Genomic DNA, 25,530 nt, shown 5'->3' with positions numbered 1-25,530 from the left:
GAATGAATCAGGCCCCTGATTGAATTTGGGCCTCACCAGTTGTTGGGGACTTAAGCGTGAACATCAAAAAAGGGTTTAGGACATGGAATTTGGATAGGGTGGGTATTGCTTGTGCCACTTGCATGTTGTGTGACTTTTTAAATCTGTTTCATTTCCTCACATGTCCAGTGGGCATGATTAACTACAGGTACCTTTAGAATTAAAAGGACATCTAATAAATTTAAGTTTCCAATAAATGATAACTATTATTAACCTGAGAACTAAATTATTCCCTCAGTTTCCGCTGCCTGTCTGTAGCTTACCAAAAAAGGACTAATCATACTTTCTTCATCTGAAACTGTTTTTGTTTGCTCATAAGTATATGTGAACCAACAGATGTTTTTTAAATGAAACATCAATGTTAGGGCTATTTCAGTAGAGAGGAAGAAGGAAAGATGCAGGAGGGGAAAAAGAGATCAAAAAGAGAAAGCAATAGAGAAAAAGGAGAGCGAGGCAGAAGAGGCTAAGAAAAATAAAAGAAAAACAAAGTCCTCCCTGCTATTTTTCTCAATCCTCAAATGTACCATGGGCATCATAACTACACCTACCGTTTCAGAAATGAATGTCCTTTCATTCCAAGAAAACAATGAAATTGAGTAAAGGAGGGGTAGGAACTGATATTTAGAGCATAGCTTTTAGTTTTTGTTTGAAGTACTGAAAAATCCTTAACCAGCAGATTCAGCCAGTTACAAAATACATTCCAAAATAAAATGCACGTGTCTTATTATTTATTTGTGTCAAATAATTCTTGAGAACTCTTACTTTGCATAAAGATAATTAATAGATAGCTATTTATGTGTATGTATATGTATGCATGATTATGTTTGTGATTTTGGGGACAGGTATCTGAGTGTAGTTTTAAATAAAAAAGCACCCTCAAGGGAATACCTGGGTGGCTCAGTCGGTTAAGCATTGGAATTTGGCTCGGGTCATGATCTTGCGATTGGTGAGTTTGAGTCCGGCATCAGGATTTCTGCTGTCAGCAAAGAGCCTGCTGAGGTCTTCTGTACCCTTCTCTCTGCCCCTCCCCTGCTGGTTTATTCTCTCTCTCTCTCAAAATAAACAAACTTTTTATAAAGCACCCTCAAGAAACCACACCTAATATAATAGATGAATATCTACTAAATTTTATGTAAATAAAATTCATCAAAAATACTTGCTGTATGCGTATTCTTTTTCTCAACATGATCCCGTTCTCAAAATGTATCACACTGGCTTTCTAAAATACAGAAAAATCACTACAGGTAGTGAAAGAATACGGGTAATAAAATTTAGAATTAAAGCATTAGGCTGCTAAGTTTTCTTTTACATCAATCTTGGAAGAAAATCCTCAAATTTAAAAACAAATAAGTTATAATGAAATTTGTTCTTATCCTTTGCCTCTCTAAATATCCACTGATCTAACACCAAAGCATTTTTAACCAGGTTAAAGTCCAATTCTGCATTCACATTAGACTAAGATTCAATTGAGTTAAAATTTTACATTGACTGCCAGTCAACCTTATCATGAACTTTCATTATATGCATGTAATTAATTGGGTCCAACGAACAATATCAGTACTGAGTTATAGACTCTTTTCCCCCGACCATATAATTAGAATATAATTACCCACAGGATATCAGAATGATGCAAAACCTTTCCTCTAAATGCGCCCTCATTAGGAAACAAGTCTCAATGTACATTTATTCAATCAGTGTGAATTAATTAAAATGTTACTGAAATAAAAGAGGGCAGCAATAAAGAGTATCTGACATCTATTAAGAGACTATCACTTTAGATCTGCATGCACGGTTGATATTTAAACCCATTTAGCTCAAGTAGGAACTTGGCCATGTGATGTTACATACATGCAGTATGCTAAGAAATCTTGGTAAATGAATCAGTGTGTGGCAGTGTTTCTGAAAAGAACATAATATGCAATGCAAAGAAAATCTTAAAGGACCCGAGTAGGATTCTTAAGGCCCCTTTATTTCCTGATGAATACATAAAGGTGAATCATTACATAATAGTGGGTAGAAATTATTTTTAAGTTGAAGTATCCAGGAAAATAGTTGTTCATCTAACACTTTCAATGTGGCATATTTGTTTTTATATGGCTTAGGAGATAATAGGAAAGTCTAGACTTACCAAAGCACTAATTATTTTTGTTTTTTTTAATAAAGTAAATAACGTCAATTACTTAAGCTAGTTCAATAAGGTATTTCAATAGCATATTTTCTTTAAGCAGAAAATTCATATGCACTTAGGACTATATTCTTTTTAAGAGGATACACATAATATAACATATTCAGATTATACAAAACATGGAAAAATACGAAATGCATAAACAAACCAAGGGGCATATGCTGTATCTCCTTTATGAAGCTGCGGATTCGTGAAAAAACATGGTTCCTAAAACTATTTATCTTGGTTTCTCAAGTACCTGGCATACTGTCATATGAAATAAAAGATAACTAAATCCAGTAACAAATAAATAACCCTAATAGAGAGGAATACTGACTAATACTCAACAATATCAACAACAGTTGCAAAAATTTTTAAAAGCTACCTGTAATATTTAAATTAACATACACCCAGATTTTGAAGCTTCCTATGTTATGACATAATTCCTCAGACATTTTTAGCCTTAGAAATAGGTTTTATAAAACTTAGTTCTGATAATCAATACTTGGCATTCATTCTTACACGTAGATAAGCACCACTTAAAATGGAAATACTGACTAGCACAAAGACAATTAAGGCCATTTACAAATTGCTACTGTTTACATGCTCTTCAGGAACAAACTCTAACCAGTTTTTAAATGATTGCTTTTTTAAGAAAAAGAATTAATTCCATAAGCTTATATATATTTTAAATGTTCTCAATGTATGCTATATTGACGACAAAATGGTATAATGTTCCATTCAGATATTAGACTGGTTTTGTTAGAGGCCAAAGTATGAAAGAAATAATGAACTTCTTCTTCCTAAACAAGAAGGGAGATTATCTCACAGAGGCTTGCTTTATTCTTAACATAAAATTTTCTGTTGAATTTCAGTGACCAATACATGCTGGCCTAATTTCTTGCTGAAAAAGCTATGGTTTGAGTAACATTAACTAAGGGTAATAATCACCACAAACAAAAAATATCCTACTAATAGAATATACATCATTTTAAAGTTCCATTTAGTAGTAAACATCAATATTTTCAGAGCTACACTAAGAATGAATATTTGTGATATTTTACATGGACTACTGTATTGCCTAAGCTATATTTAAAAAATCAGATTTTATTTTATTTATTTATTTTTTACAAATAGTTTATTGTCAAATTAGTTTCCACATAACACCCAATGCTCATCCCCACAAGTGCCCTCCTCCATGCCCATCCCTCCTCCCCCCAACATCCATCAGTCCTCAGTTTTTGTCAGCATTCAAGAGTCTCTCATGGTTTGCCTCTCTCCCTTTCCCCCACCATTTCCCCCCTTCTTCTCCCGGTTGGTCCTCTGTTAAGTTCCTCCTAGTCCTCCTATACGTGCACACATATGATTATTTAAAAAATCAGATTTTAAATATAATTTGATAGCCATAGAAAAAGGTCTTGATTCTCCTCAGAATTCTGAAATACTCCCTCTCAGCTTTCTACCTGTAATACTACTTTATTTTAAATATTAGTCATTTAACAGTACCATCTATTGGATATTTGATATAACTACAACAACATAACAATCACAGGGTTTTTTCAAATTTAGTAATAATTATAAAATATCTCCTGTGCCACTCTAGGAACTAAATACTGCTCATTTGATATCCCCTAAGATTACCTCATCATCACATACTTTAAGCTTGAGTGTATTACCCTGTAACAATAAAATTTAATTATCATGTGTTACACATGATTTAAAGAAAAAGAAACATCCCTGTCACATATTCCTTTTAATTTTTCATTTGATATTTATGTCACTGTCTGATATATTCTCTTCTTAATTCAGGAGAAAGTGGCAACTAATGGGGATAAAGAGAGACACTGATTGTTTTTCGTTAATTCAGCAACTATTTCTTGACCATCTACTAGTTGTTGCATTCAGTTAGGTACCAGAGACAAAGACATTCATCCTTTTCCTGTGACTGGTAAGAGTGCTGGCAGCAGTGGTCAGTGAGCACATGGAAGAGCCCCCAAAGAGGTATTTTCAGTTCAGTTCCTGGTGTGTGGATACTGAGACCTCGGAGGGACATCAAGGGGAAAGTCGCAAGCTGAAGTGGAGGATTTGGAACTTGAGGGGTCAGGGAGAAGAAGCTTACCCAGCTGTATTCAAAAGTGGTAGTGGTAGTCATGAGACATTGGGTGAGATAATCTATAGACAGCATAATGACATGAGAATATGGTTAAAAACGGAAACATACATATTTAAGAATAGAAGTAGGACTAGAAAGTTAGCAATATAGATAAAGTATCGTTTAGAGGGGAGAGGAAAAACAAATAGAAATGGGTTAGATAAGTGCTACAGTATGAGAAAAGAGCACTTTAAATACTGTCAATGCTGCAGGAGATTAAAAAATGAGGAATTTTGAAAAGGGGGATCCAGTAGATGATGTTGGTAGCCCAAAGCAGATCCTTTGTCACCTGGTCAGAGTACCTATCCCCAGATGCTCTGAGTGTTGAATGCTGAGAATTCCCAACTGACCATTTTCTGAAGAATTATTCTTTACTTTAGGAGCAGGCTTTCCAGGGTGCAAGCACCTTCTATCCTGCAGGAAGACACAGCTAATTAAAGACTGATGCAGGTTAGAAAAAGCCAACCCCCTTATCTTAAGTTAAGAACAATCGTGTGGTATACTTTTATGACAAAGATGCCAAAGTTGAGGCCAAGGCTTAACCTCTCCCTATGACCTCTTCCTTGCTCAAAGCCCACTTCCTGCCCTGCTTCCTCCCCCTCTTACAGATAATTTTATAAGGAAACATTCCTCTCTCTATAAATCACAAACAGCAAAATCCCTGGTTCATGCTCTGCTCCTTGGGAATCCAATCAAAAAGAATCCCACTGGATTTGGGACGAACAGCAGAAGTAGTTTTCCACCTATTTTACAGTCAGAAATTAGAATAATGTGGGTTGAGGTAGAAGGAGGAGGGAAATTTGACACAGTGAGTATATCTTCACAAATGCACAGACTTATGGTTACATTAAGAAGCAGAGAAAGACTACATCCACATACAAATATGGAAAACAGCAGAAAGAACAGCTCAGCTATCCCTCTAGATGGGCTCAAAGGCAGACATATCACTGAGAATAGAAACAAAGAAGTTTCACCACGCAGATCACGGTGCTGTCAAGTGCTACCTATCCTAAGTACATTAGATTACACCTTATTTGAGTTTTTCCATTGTAAATTAGTGAGTCATTATATTCTTACATACTGTGGCATATGGCATGACAGGAGCAAAATGGGGAGAAAGAGAGGCAGAAAATGCTAGAATGAAAGAAACTGGAGGGATGACTCAAGGATGTTGGAGTAATAGTAACCAAATGGAAGAATTCAAGAATATTTGAGGTTGCGATGAAAAAGTAGTAACATTGTAGGAAATAGAATGGAATGGAGAGCTGTATTTCTCCAGTATTTAGGTTTCCTTTGGCAAATGAATCCAAATTGGCCAAAAGCTCCTGTGATTATTATTAAGAGAATTTGAAATGATAGATCTAAGCATCTAGACTGGAAGGCAAGGAGTGTGTATGGCACTCTCAAAAGAACTAAACAATCTTTGCTCTACAAAAAGAGGAAACATAGAGCGAACTAATGAAAAAAGACAAAATTGAGTAAAAAGTCATTGCACTGTGCATGAAAGTGGTGTATAGACTGAGTTTTAAAAGACTCATTTCTTACTCAGATGTCAAGTTGAAAGCTGAGAACAGACAAGTTATATTTAATAGTAAAACAGAGAAAAGCATGCATATAAATACTTTATGATCACCACCACTTCATCTGGAATCATTGAAACCACAGGTTACCTTTGCAAGGTGGAATTTATCCTTCAATGTCTAGTGGTGAAGGGATGTGATTTTTATTGCACTCAAAATTTAAAAGTGAGAAGACAGAAATGATATAAAGTATTTATTTCTACTGTAATGCAATCAGTTCTGGATATTTGCCCTGCCCTAACCCCAAACTTCCTTGGGAGGACACAAGCAGATATACCAATTGAGAGTTCACATATTTGGGAGTACTTATTTATGCCACACTTTGTGGTGATACTGTCTCACTGGATAGAAAAGGTATATCTCTGGCTTTTGTTTTAATTGATTTTCTTAATTATTTATGAAAATTAAGTTTTAAATTATTTTTTAGGTATTTGCATTAATTCTCTAAAACAAGAATTTTTTTTTTTTTTTTGGTTAAAATGTTTACGTGTGCCTTGATTTGTGAGCCTTCATCTTTACATTTTTTTTAAAGAAATTTTTATTTGGCCAAGTCTGTCAACATTTTCTTTAATATTTCCATTTTAAGAAAAAATGGGAAAAAAAAGGTATTTTACAGGTAAAAAATAAACCTTTAATCCATGTTTGATTTATTTTGGAACAGGTATAAAGTAGAATTTATCTTAATTTAGTGTCCCATACGTACGCAGCCATCTCAAAATTACTGATCCCTGCCATCCCCCTGAAGATTTAATATGAGACCTTCATCATATGTTGCATTATGACATGTCATTTAGTATGTTTTAGACTTTCTACCAGGTCCTTACATCTTCTTGAGTCACTGTTACATTATTTTGATCACTGTGACTTTAATAAGCATATTCGAAACGTTTGTTAAAACTAGTCTTTTCTTATTACTATTCTTTCTCAGAATGTATGTTTTTGTGCATATTTATTCTTCCAGGCAAACTGTGGAATCATTTTGCCAAGAGAAGAAAAAAACCTATCTGGAAATTGCATTAAGTGGATGAATGAACATGAAGAAATGTAGGTTCTTTAGTTCAATTTTATTTTCTTCAGCACACTTAGACATTAAGAAAATATTTTAATTTTTCATTTAGGGATAGCACCTTGTTGCCATTTTCCTTTGAACTAAAGGAAATTTTCTTAATCCTCTCCTTCAAATTACTGATTCAATTGTCCTCAATGTTGATTTTTCCCTATGTGCACACTGATATATTTTAGTTTCTGTTAAGGTATTATGTTTTCTCTACCTCTTTTTTTTTTTCAACGTTTTAGCTTTTCCTTTTAAATCAGTATATTATAAAGTAAATGTTTTCTTTAGTATTCTTGATCATGTAAAACGATTGCTATTAACATTTTTTTCCGTTTGATACAATAAATCTTCATGTATGACATTCATCTAACTTTTAACTACTATGCCTGTTTCTTTTTTCTTATGGCAGAATTATGACTATTTTATTTTGGCAACAGGTAGACTTCTTTATACTAAAATGCACTTTGGCCATAAGCCATCACTCCGCATTGACAGTTGTTATAAAAAAGCAAAACCAAAGGAAACACACTCTACTAAATGATTGCAGCAATATTGTTGAGGCGTAGTCCCTGCCCGATACAATTTCATATGGAAGAAATTAATCTCAGATCTCAGTAACAACAATAACAATAAAAAGCATTTCCGCTAAGTGAATGGTTTGGTTTTATGTTGTGAAGATTGTCAAGCTTATATTTCCCCTTTTTCTCATAAGGCTACTAAGAAACTCTGGGACAAATCTGCAAACTACCTCTGTCGACTTTTTAAAGATATTAGCTATAGGAATTTCTAAGTCTGCTTTCATTGTGGCATAAACTTATTGTTTTATACTCCTACTTACTATATACTTCTATAAGCTGACTCTGAATGTTATTGGTAGTAGGTTGTAGAATAACTTAATTCATTCATATTCTCATAGCCTCACTTTTGAATCAGATACATAAAAGATATTCTTTATTTTGTGTTAGTCTATTGCATAGATTTTACCTTTTAAATATTTTTGATCCTTCTTTAGATAATACCCAGTTTTAGCTACATGTTTTAAATTTCCATCAGATTTTCAATTAATTGAACTTCCTGTTTATGGCATATCAGCCTTTTGTTTCTTTTCTATACATCATGACAAAATTACCAGAGTACAGGTTTGTATCCTTAAAAAATTATAACTTGTTCTGGATACAGCTACATCTTAGGAATAAAATATCATAGAAACATGTAGGAATGTTTTTGCAGGCCACTTTTAAAATAATGAAAAATAATGTTTTTAGAATCCTAAAAAAAAAAGAATCTACCATATTCATTTAGGTAGAAACAAATATAATTTGCCACAACATAATGAACGTTTTCTTCTGGATTAGCTCTTATTTGTAATCATACCTATTATATACTATACTGCCTGAGCTACTATAAAGATGGGGTCTTCAGAAACCACTAAAATAAATCTAAGACAGTGTAACAGATGAATGTTTCATCCCTTAAGTGTAGATGATGGAATCATCATTTAGTGATGCAGAGCCCTTTTTCCATTTTGTGTACTATGTTCCTTTAAAATATAAGTACATGAAAACTATGTCTAAACCAAAAAGATGTACACATATTTTATAAACATTATAGATCTTTAGTGCTTAAATGTTTTTCTCATTGGGATTGAATCAGAAAACCATTTGCAAAAATATTGGAAATATTCAGAATTTAATTCTACATATTTTAAAAAATAAATAAATAAAAAGCAGCTATCCTCTATGAATAATACCATAAAATTGAGTCTGAGTTAGATTTCCAAAGTATGGAAAAAAATAGATTCTTTTTTGCCTATCATTACTATGATGACAATTATGAATTGATCTATAATGAATATTAATTAAATGAATATTAAGTAATGACATTGATGAAACATTTATTGAGCACTGACAATGGGCTTTGTCCCCACTCTTTAGACAAAAAAGAAAATTGCACAGGCACAAACCCATGGTACATTGCATAAAGAATTTCAAGAAAATAGATGACTTCAGTAAGTGTGGTTAAAGGTTAAAGAGGTAAATGCAAAGAAGGGAGAAGCAGCCAAAAAGATGTTAAATAAAAACTGAAGCTCAGTGTAGAAAGTCACATCCCTAGCCAACTGTTCACACCTCTCCACCAGACTTTTGGGAGCTCTACAACTAGTAAAGGAAGTAAATTTACAGAACATTTAAAATCCAAATTTCAGAATCACAGAGAATTCAAAAATCTCCCTCCCATTTTTAATTGGCTACTGTTTACACTGAAATTTTCATTATTAGCTGTTTCTGGTTACAGTTAAACGGCAGATACAGAGTACGGAAAGAGCCCATAATAGTTGGAATGTAAGGAAAACACACACACACTATATTTTCCCTCTCTAAAAGAACTTTTGACATTGCTGAGGAGTAAACACTTGATTAAACGCATGCTTTATGGATAGATTTAACATACTCTATGCTACATAAGACTTAATCACCATATCTACAATGCATAACTTAGAATTCTTATAATTGTAGAGGAGCAAGCAAGATTGGAAGAAGAGAAGGTAATATAGGCATATGGTTCTCTAAGGGTGCTAAGTGTAGAGATATGTGGACTGGTACTTTAGTAACACCACGTTGTCCAAGTTTTCAGCCACAATAAAGAAGGGTACTTGGAAAAATCTGCATCAAGTCTAACAACATGTCTAGAATTTATATTTTCCAGATACCTTTATTATCCTGTGCCTGAGCTAACGAGTGTCAATGGTGATTTTGTTGGCATTCTTAAATGTTTATTTAAGGTAATTTAGGATATTATTATAGCTAGAGTATAAAGTATTCTGGGGAGGAAAGACCACAGTTGGTCCAAAACGGGCACAATACCGAACATATACTTATTTTTTTTTAGCATATCACTTTTTGCCAATGAATACCACCTGAATATATTTTTTTCATAATATTTCTTTAAAAATAAAACAATCATCTCAAATTAATTATTTAATTGTTTAAATTGACAAATTTATTCAAAAAATTTTTTAGGTTTTAGGAAAATCATTCTAATTATAATCATAAATCGTTCCTGATTTATAAACATGTATATAATATAGGTATATAATATAATATAGGGCTCAGTCAGTTAAGCATCTGACTCTTAATTTAGGCTCCTGTCATGATCCCATGGTTCATTAGACTGAACCCCAAATCAGGCTCCCCGCAGACAGCATGGAGCCAGCCTGGGATCACCTCTATCCTTCTCTGCTTGTCTCCTGATCTTTTTTTTTTTCTAAAAAATAAATAAACTTTAAAAAAAGAAATATATTTATGGTACAGAAAAAACTGTGAAATCTGATTCACCTGTAAAACAAAACAATACACTGTGAGAAAAAAAGGATACTTGGATTAAAGAGCAACCAGGAGAAGCCATGGTTCATAAAGATGTTCCCCAAGGTGTTATATATAAAAACAAAATAAATCATTGGAAACACACTAAACATTAACATTGTTTCAACTAAATTATGTTATCTTCAATTAATAACTTATACAGCCATTAATAGCAATATTTCATAGTATATAGAAACACAAACATTTAATGGTATTAGTTTAAGTATAAAACAAGGTGTTCAAAGTGAAAGTTTGGGGCACCTGGGTGGCTCAGTCACTTGAGAATCCAACTTTGGCTCAGGTCATGATCTCATGGTTCATCAGATCAGGCCCCTCAATGGGGCTCTGTGCTGTTGGTGTGGAGCCTGCTTGGGATTCTCGCTCTCTCTTCTCTCTCTGACCCTCACTTGCTAATGCTTTCTCTCTCTTTCTCAAAATAAAATAACAAATAGACTTAAAAACAATAAGGTGTCACATGATATATCAAGTTTAATTACAAAAAGGTCAAAAATATACATCTGAATCAAGGGGGAAATTTTAATCGTGCTTCCATTTATATATTAATAGTGGTTCTTCTATAACTATTACAACTTTTAATTTTTTTCTCTTCATTTTTTTTCTCTTCATTTTTAAGTTGCTTTTATTAGTTTTATTTAATAAATGCATAGTTCTTTTATAATAAAAGATTAAAATTTACTTTTTAAATTCAAACACAACACATATTAGAACTAATATTAGATAATGTCAACGAAACACTCATACTGGGCATACTTCTAAGCAATTTTCATACATTAATTTATTTAATTCAATTTTTAAATTTTTTAAAATGTTTTTATTTATTTTTGAGAGAGAGAGAGAGAGCATGAGCAGGGAAGGGTCAGAGAAAGAGGGAGACACAGAATCTGAAGACAGGCTCCAGGCTCTGAGCTAGCCGTCCCCAAAGAGCCCAACGCGGGGCTCAACCCACGAACTGTGAGATCATGACTTGATCTGAAGTCGGACGCTTAACAGACTGAGCCACTCAGGCGCCCTTATTTCATTCCATTTTATAAATGGAACACAGATGTGTAAAATATTAATAACTCTGCCTCATGTCACAAAATTAGTGAAAAACCCAGGATTCACATACATACAGAGAATATATTACGAAACAGTTTCCGAAAGTGGCTGAACCCATTTATTCTCCCAAATGCGATCTATAAACAATCCAGTTGTTTCCTCTTTGCAAAGCTTAGGATTTTTAATTGTCTTAATAATTCTGATGGGTGTGTAGTGATCTCTATTGAGATTTAAATATTTATTTTTCTGGTGAGTAAAGATAATGTACATATATTTATATGTTTGCTTGTGATTTGTGAGTATCTATTTCTTAAAAGCCTATTTAGGTCTCTTTCCTCTTGAATTGCATTGTTTGTTACTTATTATTTATATACATAAATTATTTTTAATTTCTGGACACAAGTCATTTGTTATCATTCTGTAATCCTTTGAGGCAAAGAACTTGCCCACATATCCAAAGTTCATGTTAGAAACTAAAGTTTCTAGTCTCTATCCTTTCTGATTATCACTATCCCATGTTTATTTCTGCTTTCTGTCTCCTAAACTGATTTTCCATATCTCACGTTATTTCTAAAACTTTTTGCTGGGCACAATGAAACTTTGTTTAAAATAAATGAATTATCTTTTTTCTTTCCAGGTCACTGTCATTTTCCCTACTACATTTCTGTAAAGAGGCTGCTCATTCTCTTAACCAGTATTTGTTCTATAGTTTTTATAGAAATCTCTTGGCTTTCCATTCAAATCATCATTCCTGCAGACCCAGAACAGAGTATCTCTTATGATTTGAAATTCATGGAATCTATTATCTTTCCCCACCATTCATACTAATTACTCTTATACAGCAACCATTTCACTGAGACCCTTTTATGACCCCGGGATATTTTAAATAGAACATACAATAAACTATCCCAAGAGTTACTTGACCTCTTGATGTCTAGTGAATCTCTCTTTTCCACCAGGTGAGTCTCCCAGATCCATAGATGCAAACTGGATTTTACCATCTTCTGGAACTAATCTTCTCTGAAATCAACTTAATTCCACTTTCTGCTACAATATTCTCTCCTGATTCCCTCATTTTCTTACTTTGTTGGTGTTTTATGATTGTTCATATCATAATACCGTAATTAGTCTACCGTATCTCCTCTGTTCCCAGTTTACATCTATTTGTGATAACATTGCTACCAGAATTTTCCTTCTAAAACCTGATCATGCAGGGGTGCCTGGGTGGCTCAGTCTGTTAAGCGTCCGACTTCAGCTCAGGTCATGATCTCACGGTTCATGGGTTTGAGCCCCACGTCGGGCTCTGTACTGACAGCCAGGTCAGAGCTTGGAGCCTGTTTCAGATTCTGTGTCTCCCTCTCTCTCTGCCCCTCCCCTGCTCACTCTGCCTTTCTCTCTCTGTCTCAGAAATAAATAAACACGTTTAAAAAATAATAAATAAAACGTGATCATGTAGTCTCCTATGTATACAGGATAAACCCATTTCCTTGGTAAGATAGGCCAAACTTTTTACTATCTCAGCCCTTATCTTGTCCATCTTTCCAAGCCTCATCTTTACACATAACCCTTAATAAACATTTCTTAGCTTCAAGATCTCACTCAGTACTCTTGCTGCTGAGACGACTCAGATGGAGTTCACTTTGTATGTGACAGCCAAAGCCCTACTCTTTTATTTACTCTTTGAATTACCCTCTGGATGAATTAAGAGCCTGTCCTCTAGAGCCCCTATTAGTTAATATTTTTCACACCGTAATATGTAATCTGCTTTCCTGTCATGACCAACAGAGTCTAGTTTGCAGGAAATAAGATAAATGTTCTTATCTAAATTTTTAGCTCTTTAACTTAAAAGACAATGCGAAGAAGGAAGAAGTAGAGAGAAAAAAGATGGATGATAAAACATAAAAGAATCTAGCACTGTAGCTATTCTGTATAAAAAGAATGCACATAGATTATTAGTAATGATTTCAAAATAAAGACAGTCATAGTAGTATATAAAGGGCAGATACTTATTTCTAATATAAGCTCAAGTCTAAAGTAATCAATGTCATGTCATCCCCATATTTTAATTTTTTAGCTTTACTAACAAATATAGATAGATAGATATATAGATAGAGAAAATGACTAATCAATTCCTTATTTAGAAAATAAAAATCTTAAAAAAAGAAAATAAAAATCTTGCTTTTAAGTAATAATATATAATAATCATTTTATGCATACATAGAGAAAACTAAATTTAATCATGGAGCTAAATATAATAAAAATGATTTTTATGATGAATCATTTCATTTTACTCTTCAAACATTAAGTTTAAAATGTCATTTCCTGATACCACCTCACGCCAGTCAGAGTGGCTAAAATGAGCAAATCAGAGAACTCTAGATGCTGGCGAGGATGTGGAGAAACGGGCACCCTCCTACACTGTTGGTGGGAATGTAAACTGGTACAGCCCCTCTGGAAAACAGTGTGGAGGTTCCTCAGGAAACTAACAATAGAACTCCCCTAGGACCCAGCAATAGCACTGCTAGGAATTTACCCAAGGGATACAGAAATGCTGAGGCATAGGAGCACATGTACCCCAATGTTCATAGCAGCACTCTCCACAATAGCCAAATCATGGAAAGAGCCTAAGTGTCCATCAACAGATGAATGGATCAAGAAGATGTGGTTTATCTATACCATGGAATACTACATGGCAATGAGAAACAATGAAATCTGGCCATGTGTAGCAACATGGACGGACCTTGAGGGTGTTATGCTGAGTGAAATAAGTCAGGCAGAGAAGGACAAATATCATATGTTTGCACGTATAGGAGGATTAGGAGGAACTTAACTGAGGAACAAGGGGGAGAAGAAGGGGAGAAATGGTGGGGGAAAGGGAGAGAGGCAAACCATGGGAGACACTTGAATGCTGACAAAAACTGAGGAGTGATGGATGGGGGGGGAGGGGGGATGGGCATGGAGGAGGACACTTGTGGGGATGAGCACTGAGTGTTATGTGGAAACTAATTTGACAATAAACTACTTGTAAAAAAAATAAAATAAAATAAAATAAAATGTCATTTCCTCATGAGACATCTAAAGATTTCTTTTGTTGAGAGTAAGTCAATTTAATAAAAACATCCCTCAAACTGAAAAATCATTAGGAAAACATGTATACTCCTAGATACCCAATTTTCCTGATCATAAAAAGTAATATAAAACTTGGAATGAACGTACGGATTATACCACAGTTTTAGAGAAGTTGATCAAATTTATAGCTCCCTTGGTGGTACCTGAGGGGCTCAGTCAGTTAAGCATCTGATCTTAATTTCGGCTCAGGTCCTGATTTTAGGGTTTATCAGTTCAAGCCCAAACTTGGTCTCGGCACTGACAGTGTGGAGCCTGCCTGAGATTTTTTTCTCTCTTCCTCTCTCTCTTCCCCTGCCCCACTTGTGTGCACCCTCTCTCTCGCTCTCTCTCTCTCTCTCTCTCTAAATAAATTTTATAAAAAAATTAATAAACACTTTTTAATGTTTATTATTTTTGGGAGAGTGCAAGCAGGATGGAGAAAAGAAAGGGGAACAGAGGATCTAAGGTGGGGTCTGTGCTGACAGGGTGACAGCAGTGAGCCTGATGTGGGGCTCGAACTCCTGCACTGGGAGATCATGACCTGAGCCAAAGTCTGGCACAAAACCAACAGAGCTACTAGGTGCCCCAAAATTTATAAACATGTATAGCTGCATCTATAAAATTACTCTAAGAATCAAAGGGACTGTAGCTTATTTCACTGATTTCTGTGATCTAACAAATACATGTACTATCAAAAATAAAAAAAAAATAAAAGTACTAACAGAGGCCATTATAATTTACAGATAAGCTAACAATAAAGTTATGTATTAGCACAAAGAAGTAAATAACATAAAAATGTGCATCATTGTGAAATATGCTCATGCATTTAACTTGTGCATCCTAAGGATAGAAAATAAATCATGACAGTAAAAGGACTGATAGTGTCCACAAGATAACAAACCATGATAAACAGAACTGAGAGGGATTTCTGTTGGTACTAAAGGAATCTCTAAAAACATAGCTTTTTTGTTACAATAAGGAGTTCTGTATGATTATTAAAATGTCTTTCAATATAGGCTAAAGACATAATGGTGAGTTCACATATTATTAAAGCAACTCGATAAGGGACTAAAACAAAAGGACCAAGTCCGTCTTTGGTTGGAGGTTAAATTTAGAACATAAATGATGGATTTCAAGCTTATCAGGCCATGTTCTACACAACATTATCACAATTATTTTTTGGCATTGTCACTTTGAGGTTGGACAGCAGAAATTTCTGAGTCCAATCTATAGCAAGTATCAAGAATGAATTTTTAAAAGGATTTTATTCGAAGGAGTAATACTTGTTTTAACAATCAACTGGGAAGAACTAATGGCTTTTTATGGAAATGAAATTGCTTATCAAGAGTCTCCACTGAATAGATTGGGATCACTTTACATTTATTTGGAGGTAGGATGAAGGAAGGCCTTCAAGAAGTCTGCCTTTGTAAAAGTTCTGAATTTTCTACAATATGGCAGCAAATGGACTATGAAGGTCATCATTTTTGCTGGAATAATGCTTTACAAAAAAGCATTATCAGTATGCAAACACAGCCATAGAAGCATCTTGATAAAATCTCTAAGTTATATAAATTTTAAGCAAAGTGTTTTTTATAATACTTTCAAAATATGCCAGATACCAATTTCAATCCCAGAAAACAGTGACCATATCTGATGTATAGACTTACTGGTTACATTTCAATTTTAATTTCAGAGTAGTTGGTTTTAATCCATTTTTCTAGCAATAGGCGCTATCAACACCAATTATCGGTGGAAGCTATTTGTAGTATATGCTAATAAAAATGTGCCATCACTGAAAAGAATATGCTTACCTTGCTAATCTCCAGAACAGGTGAGCACATATCAATTGAATCATTAACTTAAAGTTAATAACAAGTGTTGAGGAACAATTGGCAGGCTGAGAAAAAAATAATAAAACCTAAAAAAATGTTCTAAAATGTCTAAAAACTGCTGCTATAGACCCTGAACTTCTATTATTTAAATGTTTCAACCAGGAATTAGGGCTCCATATTGAGTTTATACCACCATACAGTCAAGGAAAAGGGGAAAAAAATACCTCAACAAAAACAGGTATCTTAAGTTCTTCATTTTATATTTAGTAGAATGTGATAGAGAGGATATTCACAGCCATTTTGTTGTAAGTGATTCTGAACCTCACCCATTCTTCTTTGAGGTCATTAGCATGAGAAAATGGGTCTCATGATTTTTTAAGAAGGAAATTGTTATTAAAGAAAACAAAAACAAGAATATATTATTTTTTAAAAACTAATGATTTTCAGGGCACCTGGGTGCTCAGTAGGTTAAGCACCCAATGATTTCAGCTCAAGTCACAATATCATGGTTGTGAGATCGAGCCCCACATCAGGCTCCACACTAAGTATGGAGTCTGCTTGGGATTCTCTCTCTCTACTCTCTCTCTGTCTGCTTCCCCCACCACTATTGCCCACTCTCTCAAAATAAATAAATAGACATTTAAAAAACTAATGATTCTATTTAAATAAAAGTTAAAAGTTTTATAATGTGTGACACGGTGTAGAATTATCCCTCTGATGTCAAATGAGAGCTTAAAAACTGAAAAGTCTCAGAGCCCATCAGTCAGAAAAGATTAAACAATTTTATGGGCAGAACAACTACATTAATTTCTTTAAAGTATCAGTATTTAAATAGTTAATGGGCTTAATAGTATATGTATCTATTCCATGACAGGAAAGTAACCTTTAATTTCTACTTAGCAAGTTGGGAGAAATTTTAAAGCAAAGTGATTCAGGCAGATTTATTAACATTTTATATATGTTAAAGGCTTTAAAGAGCCTTCAAAGGCTTTAAAGAGCACGTGTACTTAAGACAACTACAGTAGTTCAAATTATCCCTGATTCTGGTGGGCAATTGGCGTATGAAGGACTGGGTGAGCTGATCTAGTTAAAGCCTTGCTCACCATGCTAGATAGCTTGGAGTTCAAATTGAGAATTACTCAAAGTATTTTAAATATTTTAAAATATTTAAGCAGGAAAATATTATATTGCATTTTTCCAAGTGGATTCACGAAGCAGAATGAAGAATATATGGAGAGGAGGCAAGACAGTAAGGATGCCATTAGGACCATCCTGGAGAACAATTTGTGATGGTGACATGTGAGGCATGATGAAAAAACAGAAAAGCCTATTAGAATAGACTGCCCAATGACTAATCTGATATTCAAGATGAGGCAATGATAATTCTTAGGTTTCTGTCTTAGGAAAGTTGGGATATGAATGTTCTGGTACCAAGATAGGACAAATAGGAGAAGGCCTATTTCAGGATTTGGAGAAAGGGTGAGGATGAGGAGGTCAGTGCACAAGCTCCAGAGTGACACTTCTTGGGTTCCTGTTCTGGTTTGCCACTTCATAGCCACATGACAGGAAATTTACTTAACCTCTGTTCCCCAGTTTCCTCACATACAGAATGGAGAGAGTTATAATATTTATCTCATGGTATCACTGTGAGGATTAAACAAATTCTTGCCTATCATTTCCAGTAACCACAACCCCTTCAATATCTCAATTTGTTACCTGGGTCGCTCCCACAACCTAACACTAATAACATTGATTTCAACAATCTTTGATTCAACTATGATCCACAAGATATTCTTCCTAACATCCATTACTGTACCGGACTCTTCATTCTCCTACTTCCCTTACCTCCCAGCTTAAATTCCATGGCCAATCCTTATAAGTGTTCTATTGTATAGTCTCAATTCCTTGGCTACTCTCTCTTTTCATCATATTTAGCAAAATAGTCATGTTAAGGCTAGGTTATACCTCTTCTACTCCTGGAGGTAGATTGAAACTAGAGAAATAAGACTGAATGTGGCCAGAGGAATATACTCAAACAAGTTTACTGATCTTATTCTAAATCTATGATGATTAACTAGTGGCTACTCATTATTCCCTGCCAATCAAATAGTATTTCCTTGATCTATTAAGCTTCCGCATTCCTAGGTGCCTGTTGTGTAATTTCTTCTCAATCCTCAAACTTCTCATACAGTTTATACCATCCCTGCTCTCACCAATGACCCAGCTTCCTATTTCTCTGAAAAGAGAAAAGTGTTACATATGTTGCTATTCACTGGTTCCCCTCAACAATTAGATTATGGTTTTTAAAATATAAATCCTGTCGTTCCCTTTTCTGGTCAAAATCCCCTAATGGCTTCCAACTTCACTTAAAATAAAAGCTAAAGATCTTAAAATGGCCTAAATTTCCCCACAGCATACAGAAATTTTATGGCATCTGTGACCTTCTCCTCTACTATTATTCTCCCTTCTCACTTAGGCTCAGCCACTCATCTTGATGCTCTTCAGATATGATAGTTTTCTCCTGCCTCTCAATCTTTCCTTGTTCTCCCTTGGTGACTCCTCTGTGAAATTCTGTCCCCAGATAGCCACCTGGGTGACTCCCTCACATTCTTCAACTCTTCATTCAAGTATACCCTTAGTGAACTCCTTTTTGACCACTCTTTTCATAACTGCAACACCAACATTTCTTCTCTTCTTTTCCTGCTTCAATTTTGTCTTTTACATTTAACATACAACCAAGTATGAAATAATTTTCTCATGTCATTGTTTATTCCCAGAATGAAAACCCCACAAAAGCAAAGATTTAATTTAGCTTTTATTGTTTTACCTCCCTACCTATAATACTATGTGGCATCAACTAGACATTCAATAAATACTTATTGAATTAATGAATTAATCTGTTTAGCATAGTAGCTGGTATAGTATGTACGCTCAATATATATGAACTATCATTATTATGTTAAATAATAATAAAAATAATAATAATATATTGGGCATATAAAACAACATGGGACCTTCAAGTTGCAGCTTCATAGGTTTGAGATTCAAACCTATGGATGGAGGGTAAACTGAATATAAATTAACATGGTAATGAAGTCAACTAAATGAACAAGATCCCACTGGGAAGAATGTTAAGAGTGAAGAGCTGTGACAAATGAGGGTTGAGCACAGGGATGCACTAACATGGAGCAGGAGGAAGTCATGAAAGCCAGGAAAGATAAAAAGGAAGTATCCAGAGAAACCAGGAGAAGAAAGACCAGGAGAGTGTGGTATAAGGGGAGTAAGTGAAAGGTAGGTATTCATGAAGGATGAAAAGGTCAATAGCGTCCACATATTTCAGAGTAGATAGTACCAAAGAAATGAGAAAATAGTAAATGTTGAGATATAACTGATGATTAAAACTGCAGGAAGATTTCATGTTTGAAAATAAATCTTCAGAATCAAGAGTATCTTTAAAAAACAAAACAAAACAATGAGAGGGTTTATAAGATTGTTAAAAGACAAGAATATTTGTGTAACATATTCTTTACCTTTGATTCTCTCAAAGAAAGAAAAGATAGAGTATAAAAAGAATAGATGCATCTCATGCTTAATTTTATGTGACCAGAGGTTGACATAAGTGGACCAAAGAGGTAGTCCCCTGGCTCAATAAACTGAATAGGGTTTTACATAGGTACCTAGATGATAGGATAACATAATGGACTTCTCTTTGGAGTTAAAATCCGAGATCTGAATCAAAACCAGTAAAATTACTATACTTTTTAAAAAGAATGAAAGTATGTAAAAATTCTACAAATCATTTCTCTTTAAGGTAACACTGTAAAGAGTAAAATAGCATCCCAATTTTTATAAAATGTAAAGTATTTTTATATGGCATTCATTATTTTTAATTAATCTTATTTACTACAGGATGTCTAATGAATCTCACATGAAGAAAGGAAATTTAGAATTAGTTATTGCTATCCTCAGCAAGCTGGAAGTATTTTATTTTGCTCTATATTTGTAGTGTGAGAAAATGAGGAGTTTTTAATAAAATTTTTAATAAAGACATTTAAAATACAACCAGTATTTTACAGGTAATTACAAAATGAATCTTAAGTGGGTGCAAATTGAGTAATTTGATTAATTTCTAGGTTGACCTTTAGAAAAGTATTTGTCTAACATTTTTTAGTTTTTGTATTTTTATTATATCAAGCTAAAGTTCCAGCCACTTAATTTCCATGTTGTTTAAAAAAAAATACGGATTGCATTATGTATATAAAATAGTTTGTTTTGTAAAATAAGTGTTTCACTTTAGAAACAATTTGGATTTTGAAATGTAAAATGAAGATTATCTTTGAATATCTGCTTCTCTATCAAGGTTTGCTCTTTTCTGGGTTACCTCACTTACTGCATTTTCCACTTGCATATTTATTTAATTAAGTATTTTGCAGATAGTTAAATTTATTGTTCACTAATAAAAAATAAAATACACCCAATGGCAGTGCATAACTTTCTTCAGCATATGTGTTCTCATTCTAGTAGCCTCTGACCTAGATAAGAGAACTCAACGTTGCAGATATATAATGTGCATCCCCAGCAAAATTGCCCATAAGAATAACTTCATTATTCTGGGAAGCTAGATCTATAAAACATGTAAAATGTAGAAGTGTTCTGTCTCTACAATTTCTGGTAAGTGCAGCATGACTAAGTGATAAAGCCTTAGTCAGCTTCAGTTAGAGCATACCTTACTAAAACGTTTATTGTGCCATGAAGAAAAAAGGAAATATAGTGGGCAAAGGTGTCTACTTCGCAGTAATGAGTTATTTTAGATCTATAGAGCTTGGCCTTGATCAATGGAAAATTACCTCTGGAAGCATTTAGTGGTATAGCGTACCAGTTAGTCATAGAGACCCCAAGTTATAGCAGAATGATGAGAAGGAAAAACTCACCAGCACTACTGGACAGATTGTTGTGGGTGGTAAGATATGGTCCTTCAGAGGTCCGCAGTCACATTCAGGTTTGAGATGAGAAGCACATTTATTATGCAGCTAGGAAAGGAGAGAGAGGACACTGTCAAATTTGGCATGACAACAGCAAACGTACAGCAGATATTTCAAGTGAGATACAGCAAATTCATTAACAATACATCAAAAGAATTACAAGAACAATGAAGAGGGTCATAAAGGGATTCATATTACATTTGCTCTTCTATATCTATCTTAAATAAACTATTTAGCAACTTCCATGCCCCAGCCTACCTATTTTCTAATTCTCAGAAATGTCTATATTCAAAAGGTACTTTAGGCTTTACACCAATAAAGCCTGATTTCTTTGACAAACACAAATTGTTGTCTGTTACAGTCTTTCCTTTGCTTATCTGTTAGCATAATCTTGAAACCACTGTGTGCTGTGGATGCTTTTTTTTTTTTTTTTTGACCCTTCTGTTTTCTCAAAGTCATTCCAAAGTGCACAGCTCAGTATGGGGCATAATTGATCCCATCATTAGTTTTAACTTTGTAATTCAATATGTAAATGCAACCAGAGATTCATCTCAGTAGGAGCAGGATATAAATATAAGAAGATGATTATGATTATAAAAATTTATCTTTATATTGTATTTATCAGCTCTACATTAAGTTAGTGTATAATCACATAATGTGTTATTTACTTTTCAACATGTATGAAATGAAACTGATATTTTTATCCATCTTGGTCACAGGTCTAAATTAAGGTATTATAACAGTGCATTAAATGGTGATTTTTAAAATTGAGGTGGTAGTTATCATTGGAGTCATACAAATTTGCTACAGCCACCGAGGAATTTCTCCCTCTCCCACATCATATTAAGTTAATATAAAATTATTAAAATATAAAATTTAATATAAAATATGAATACTTTAGAATAATTATACACATTAATAAAGCAACATTCCTAGTTCAAAATAAAAACAGAGCCACATCATTATTTCAGTTTTGCACCAAAAGTCACTCTTGAAGTCATGGCTACATTAATTTCCAAAACAAACTTACCTTGTAAGCAGTTAATTAGCCATCAAACATAAACACCTAAAGAGTGTTGATTTATGGTTGGTGAAAGAACTCTACTGAAAGGGTATTTCTAGAAATTGCCCTTGAATCTAAAACATCTGTCATACTACCTCCTTGCCTTTAGTTAAGGCTACTCGGACTATAATTACTGCACATTAGGCCACATTATATGAAATGAAAGAACCTTTATATGTTCATTCATCATTAGCAGCTCTGCTTCTCAGTGACATGTAAACCTCTTCTCAAAAAGTGGTTTAATCTTCTTAACAAGCACTGCTGATCTTTGTCAAAAGGCAAGAAGTGTTGAAGATAAAGAAGGTGAAGCCCATATGTAAAACAGAATAAATAAATAGACGTTCTGATTTGGAAATGAAAATACGTAGTTCCTCCAAAATATAACTAGTGACTGGTGAAGTATATTATTATTTATTGGACTTAATTCCCTTAAAATAAATCACAGGCCTGGAATTTTGAATGTGGACATTATGGACAGCGGTTTCCTCAAAAGATATGTTAAAGTCCTAATTCTTGATACCTGTGAATGTGAGCTATTTGGAAAGATCTCTGTAGATGTATTCAAGATCAGATAAAGTCTTGCTGGAGTAAGAGAAGCCCTAATCCAATGACTGGTGATCTCATAAGGAGAGAAAAATCTGGACATAGAGAGACAGAGATGGAGGAAAGAGGTTATGTGGCAACAGAGGCAGACATTTGGTGATGCAGTTATAAGCTGAGGAACACCAAGGATGGACGACAACCAGAAACTGGGAAGAGGCAAGAAAGGATTCTTCCAAATAGGGAGTATGACTTGCTGACATCTTGATTTAAAATTTCTAGCCTCCAGAACTATGAGAGAATAAACTTCTGTTGTTTTAAGCTACTCACTTTGTGGCATTTTGTTACAGCAGTCTTACAAAACTAATATATCCATCAGTATGAAAACTAAACCCAAAACAAAGACAAATGATGAATCTTAAGGGTCATGTGTTAGCAGGGTGTCACAGCAAAAAATCTTTTGTTTTCTGATCCTGCACAACCTCTTTAAAACTGAGAATGTAGACTCTAGAAGCCTCTAACTTGTAGAGGCAAGATCTACAATAAAAAAAAAAAAAATCCTTGTGTGCATGGAATGAGAAAGCACTGAATTTTTACTCTTGACTAAAGTTTGTAAAGCCTGACATGTGACTTTAAGGACAGAGGGACAGGGCACTCTGAATCGCTTGCCAGAACTGACCACGGGAGGGCCATCTGAGGGTCTCAGCATCTTCCAGGCCTGCATTCCATGTGCTTCCAACAATTTACACCTGATATGGTAAAGGACAACTGAGCTTTCTGTATAATTATTTGAGGGTCACCGTACGTAAGAAGAGATGACAAACATAAAATAAATTTAATGGCACCTTTCTTCTCCCTCCCTTTCTTCTCTTCCTCCTCTTTCTCCTCATCTGCTCCCTTTCTTTCTCTTTCTTTCTCTCTCTCTCTCTGTTTTCCATCCAAAAAGAAAGAACTAAGGACTCCAGTAGAATCACAGTTGATGAGTTGAACAGAGTACGTGCATAGGAGGTAACTCTTCATATCCAGATTAAGGGATTTCAGAGTAGAAGTGCTAAATGAAGTTAGCAAGCACTTTTCCAGTGTGCCTGTCACATGGCTCGTATCTCTGAGGTTTATCTGGTCAGCTGCGAGGCAGAATCCTGCAGGAACATAGGCCAGTAACAGTCTATAAGAAAGTTGCTAACTATATGATTGTCAGTGAAACAGGGACACACAGTGCAAGAAAATTCTCCTACTGCAAAGTCTGTATTAACTACGAATGTGCAATGATGCCTTAAACTAGAATCCCAAAGCTGCTAAATATATTTGGGTGGCTATCGACACCATGACATTGTATGAAGCCAAAAGTGTAAAAACTGAGGACACCATTTGGAACTGCTGATTATTCTCATCATTCTAAAAGCTGTAAGTCAAATTTGTACAGAGGATCTAGTTTATTCACTGCATTGCTCAGAGATACACTTGAGGACAAAGGGTAAAATGTGAAAGCCAAAATATAATCATAATAATAACTTATCATTCCAGCACTATTTATCAAGATTAAAAGTGAACATCATTTTTTTTTTTTTGGTGTTAACCTTAAGCTGCTCTAAAAATAAAAAGTCTGTTAAAAGCAGAAAGTATCCACAAAATAAGATGACAGAACTTAAAATCTCCTTCCCCACCTCCACCCAAAACCTCAGCTTACTGGTAATGTTCTATTTCTTGATCAGATTCTTGTTACACGGAGTGTTCATTCGTGCAAAATTCATTGAGTTCTACCCTTAGGATATTTAAATTTCCTGCATGTATGTTATTTTTCAATACAATCTTAAAAATGAAAAAAAGTGAACATAACCAGCAACAAAAACAATTTGCTTATACTTGTCACCATGACATTTTACAGACAAGCATATAAGAAAAAGACACAGCTGAGTCCTTTTCAGTGTCAATAAGATGCTGAAGACTCAAAAATGTCTTAAAGATAACCCAGATCCCAAATCAGCAAAAGCGTAAATACAAAAATCCTCATCAAGAATAAAAATAAACTAGACCATTGATGAATCCCGTGTCTTCAATAAAATGGCCAATGGAGCCCCAGATATGAAACTATTACCTTCTTTTAAATGTTTCTATGTTTGTTCATGGTTGTGTTTGCATTTTATTTAAAGATTAAGGCATAGGTCATTTTATTATATGCACAGAAATTCTGGTTTGAGTTAAGGGAATCAGACCTATATCTAGGAAATGCATCAAATATGAACCACCTTTTCCTGGAAGTGAATTAAACACTTGGAAATAATTTTAGAGTTTATGAGAATTTCCAATAGCGCCTAATTTACAGCCAGATCTATGTTTATCGGAAAAAGCTGTCTCAAGTTAGGAAGAAAAAGAAAATGTAAGTGTGTGTGTGTGTATGTGTTTGTATGCATGTATTTGTGTGTGTACTTACAGAGTAGAGTTGAGAAAGAAGTTGGGGTACTCTATTGATAAGAAATCACTGGAATCTAAGAAGTCAAATAAGGAAAAATAAAAAAAATACATTTTCATTTTAATTTGGATGACAAGAAGAGAGATAAGTCATTCTTCCAAAGCAAAACTAAGTGACCCAATTTAGAA

The 25,530-nt window shown here is 34.2% G+C and overlaps 1 protein-coding gene across 1 annotated transcript in view; it reads right to left on the bottom strand.

Annotated features, from left to right (window-relative positions):
• The window catches only part of LOC120223374 (diacylglycerol kinase beta-like), a gene marked incomplete at its 3' end in the record, with an annotated part of 391,667 nt that overhangs the window by 156,887 nt on the left and 209,250 nt on the right, over nt 1–25,530 (bottom strand). Inside the window, exon 12 of the mRNA XM_039221452.1 lies at nt 21,279–21,377. Coding sequence (XP_039077383.1) covers nt 21,279–21,377 — 99 coding nt within the window. The remainder of the gene's footprint in view (nt 1–21,278; nt 21,378–25,530) is intronic.

Source organism: Hyaena hyaena, unplaced genomic scaffold (assembly GCF_003009895.1).
Source record: "Hyaena hyaena isolate Hyena2069 unplaced genomic scaffold, ASM300989v1 scaffold_985, whole genome shotgun sequence".
Lineage (NCBI taxonomy): Eukaryota > Metazoa > Chordata > Mammalia > Carnivora > Hyaenidae > Hyaena > Hyaena hyaena.
The sequence above is the reverse complement of the archived record's forward strand: the minus strand, read 5'-3'. Positions and strand labels throughout refer to the sequence as shown.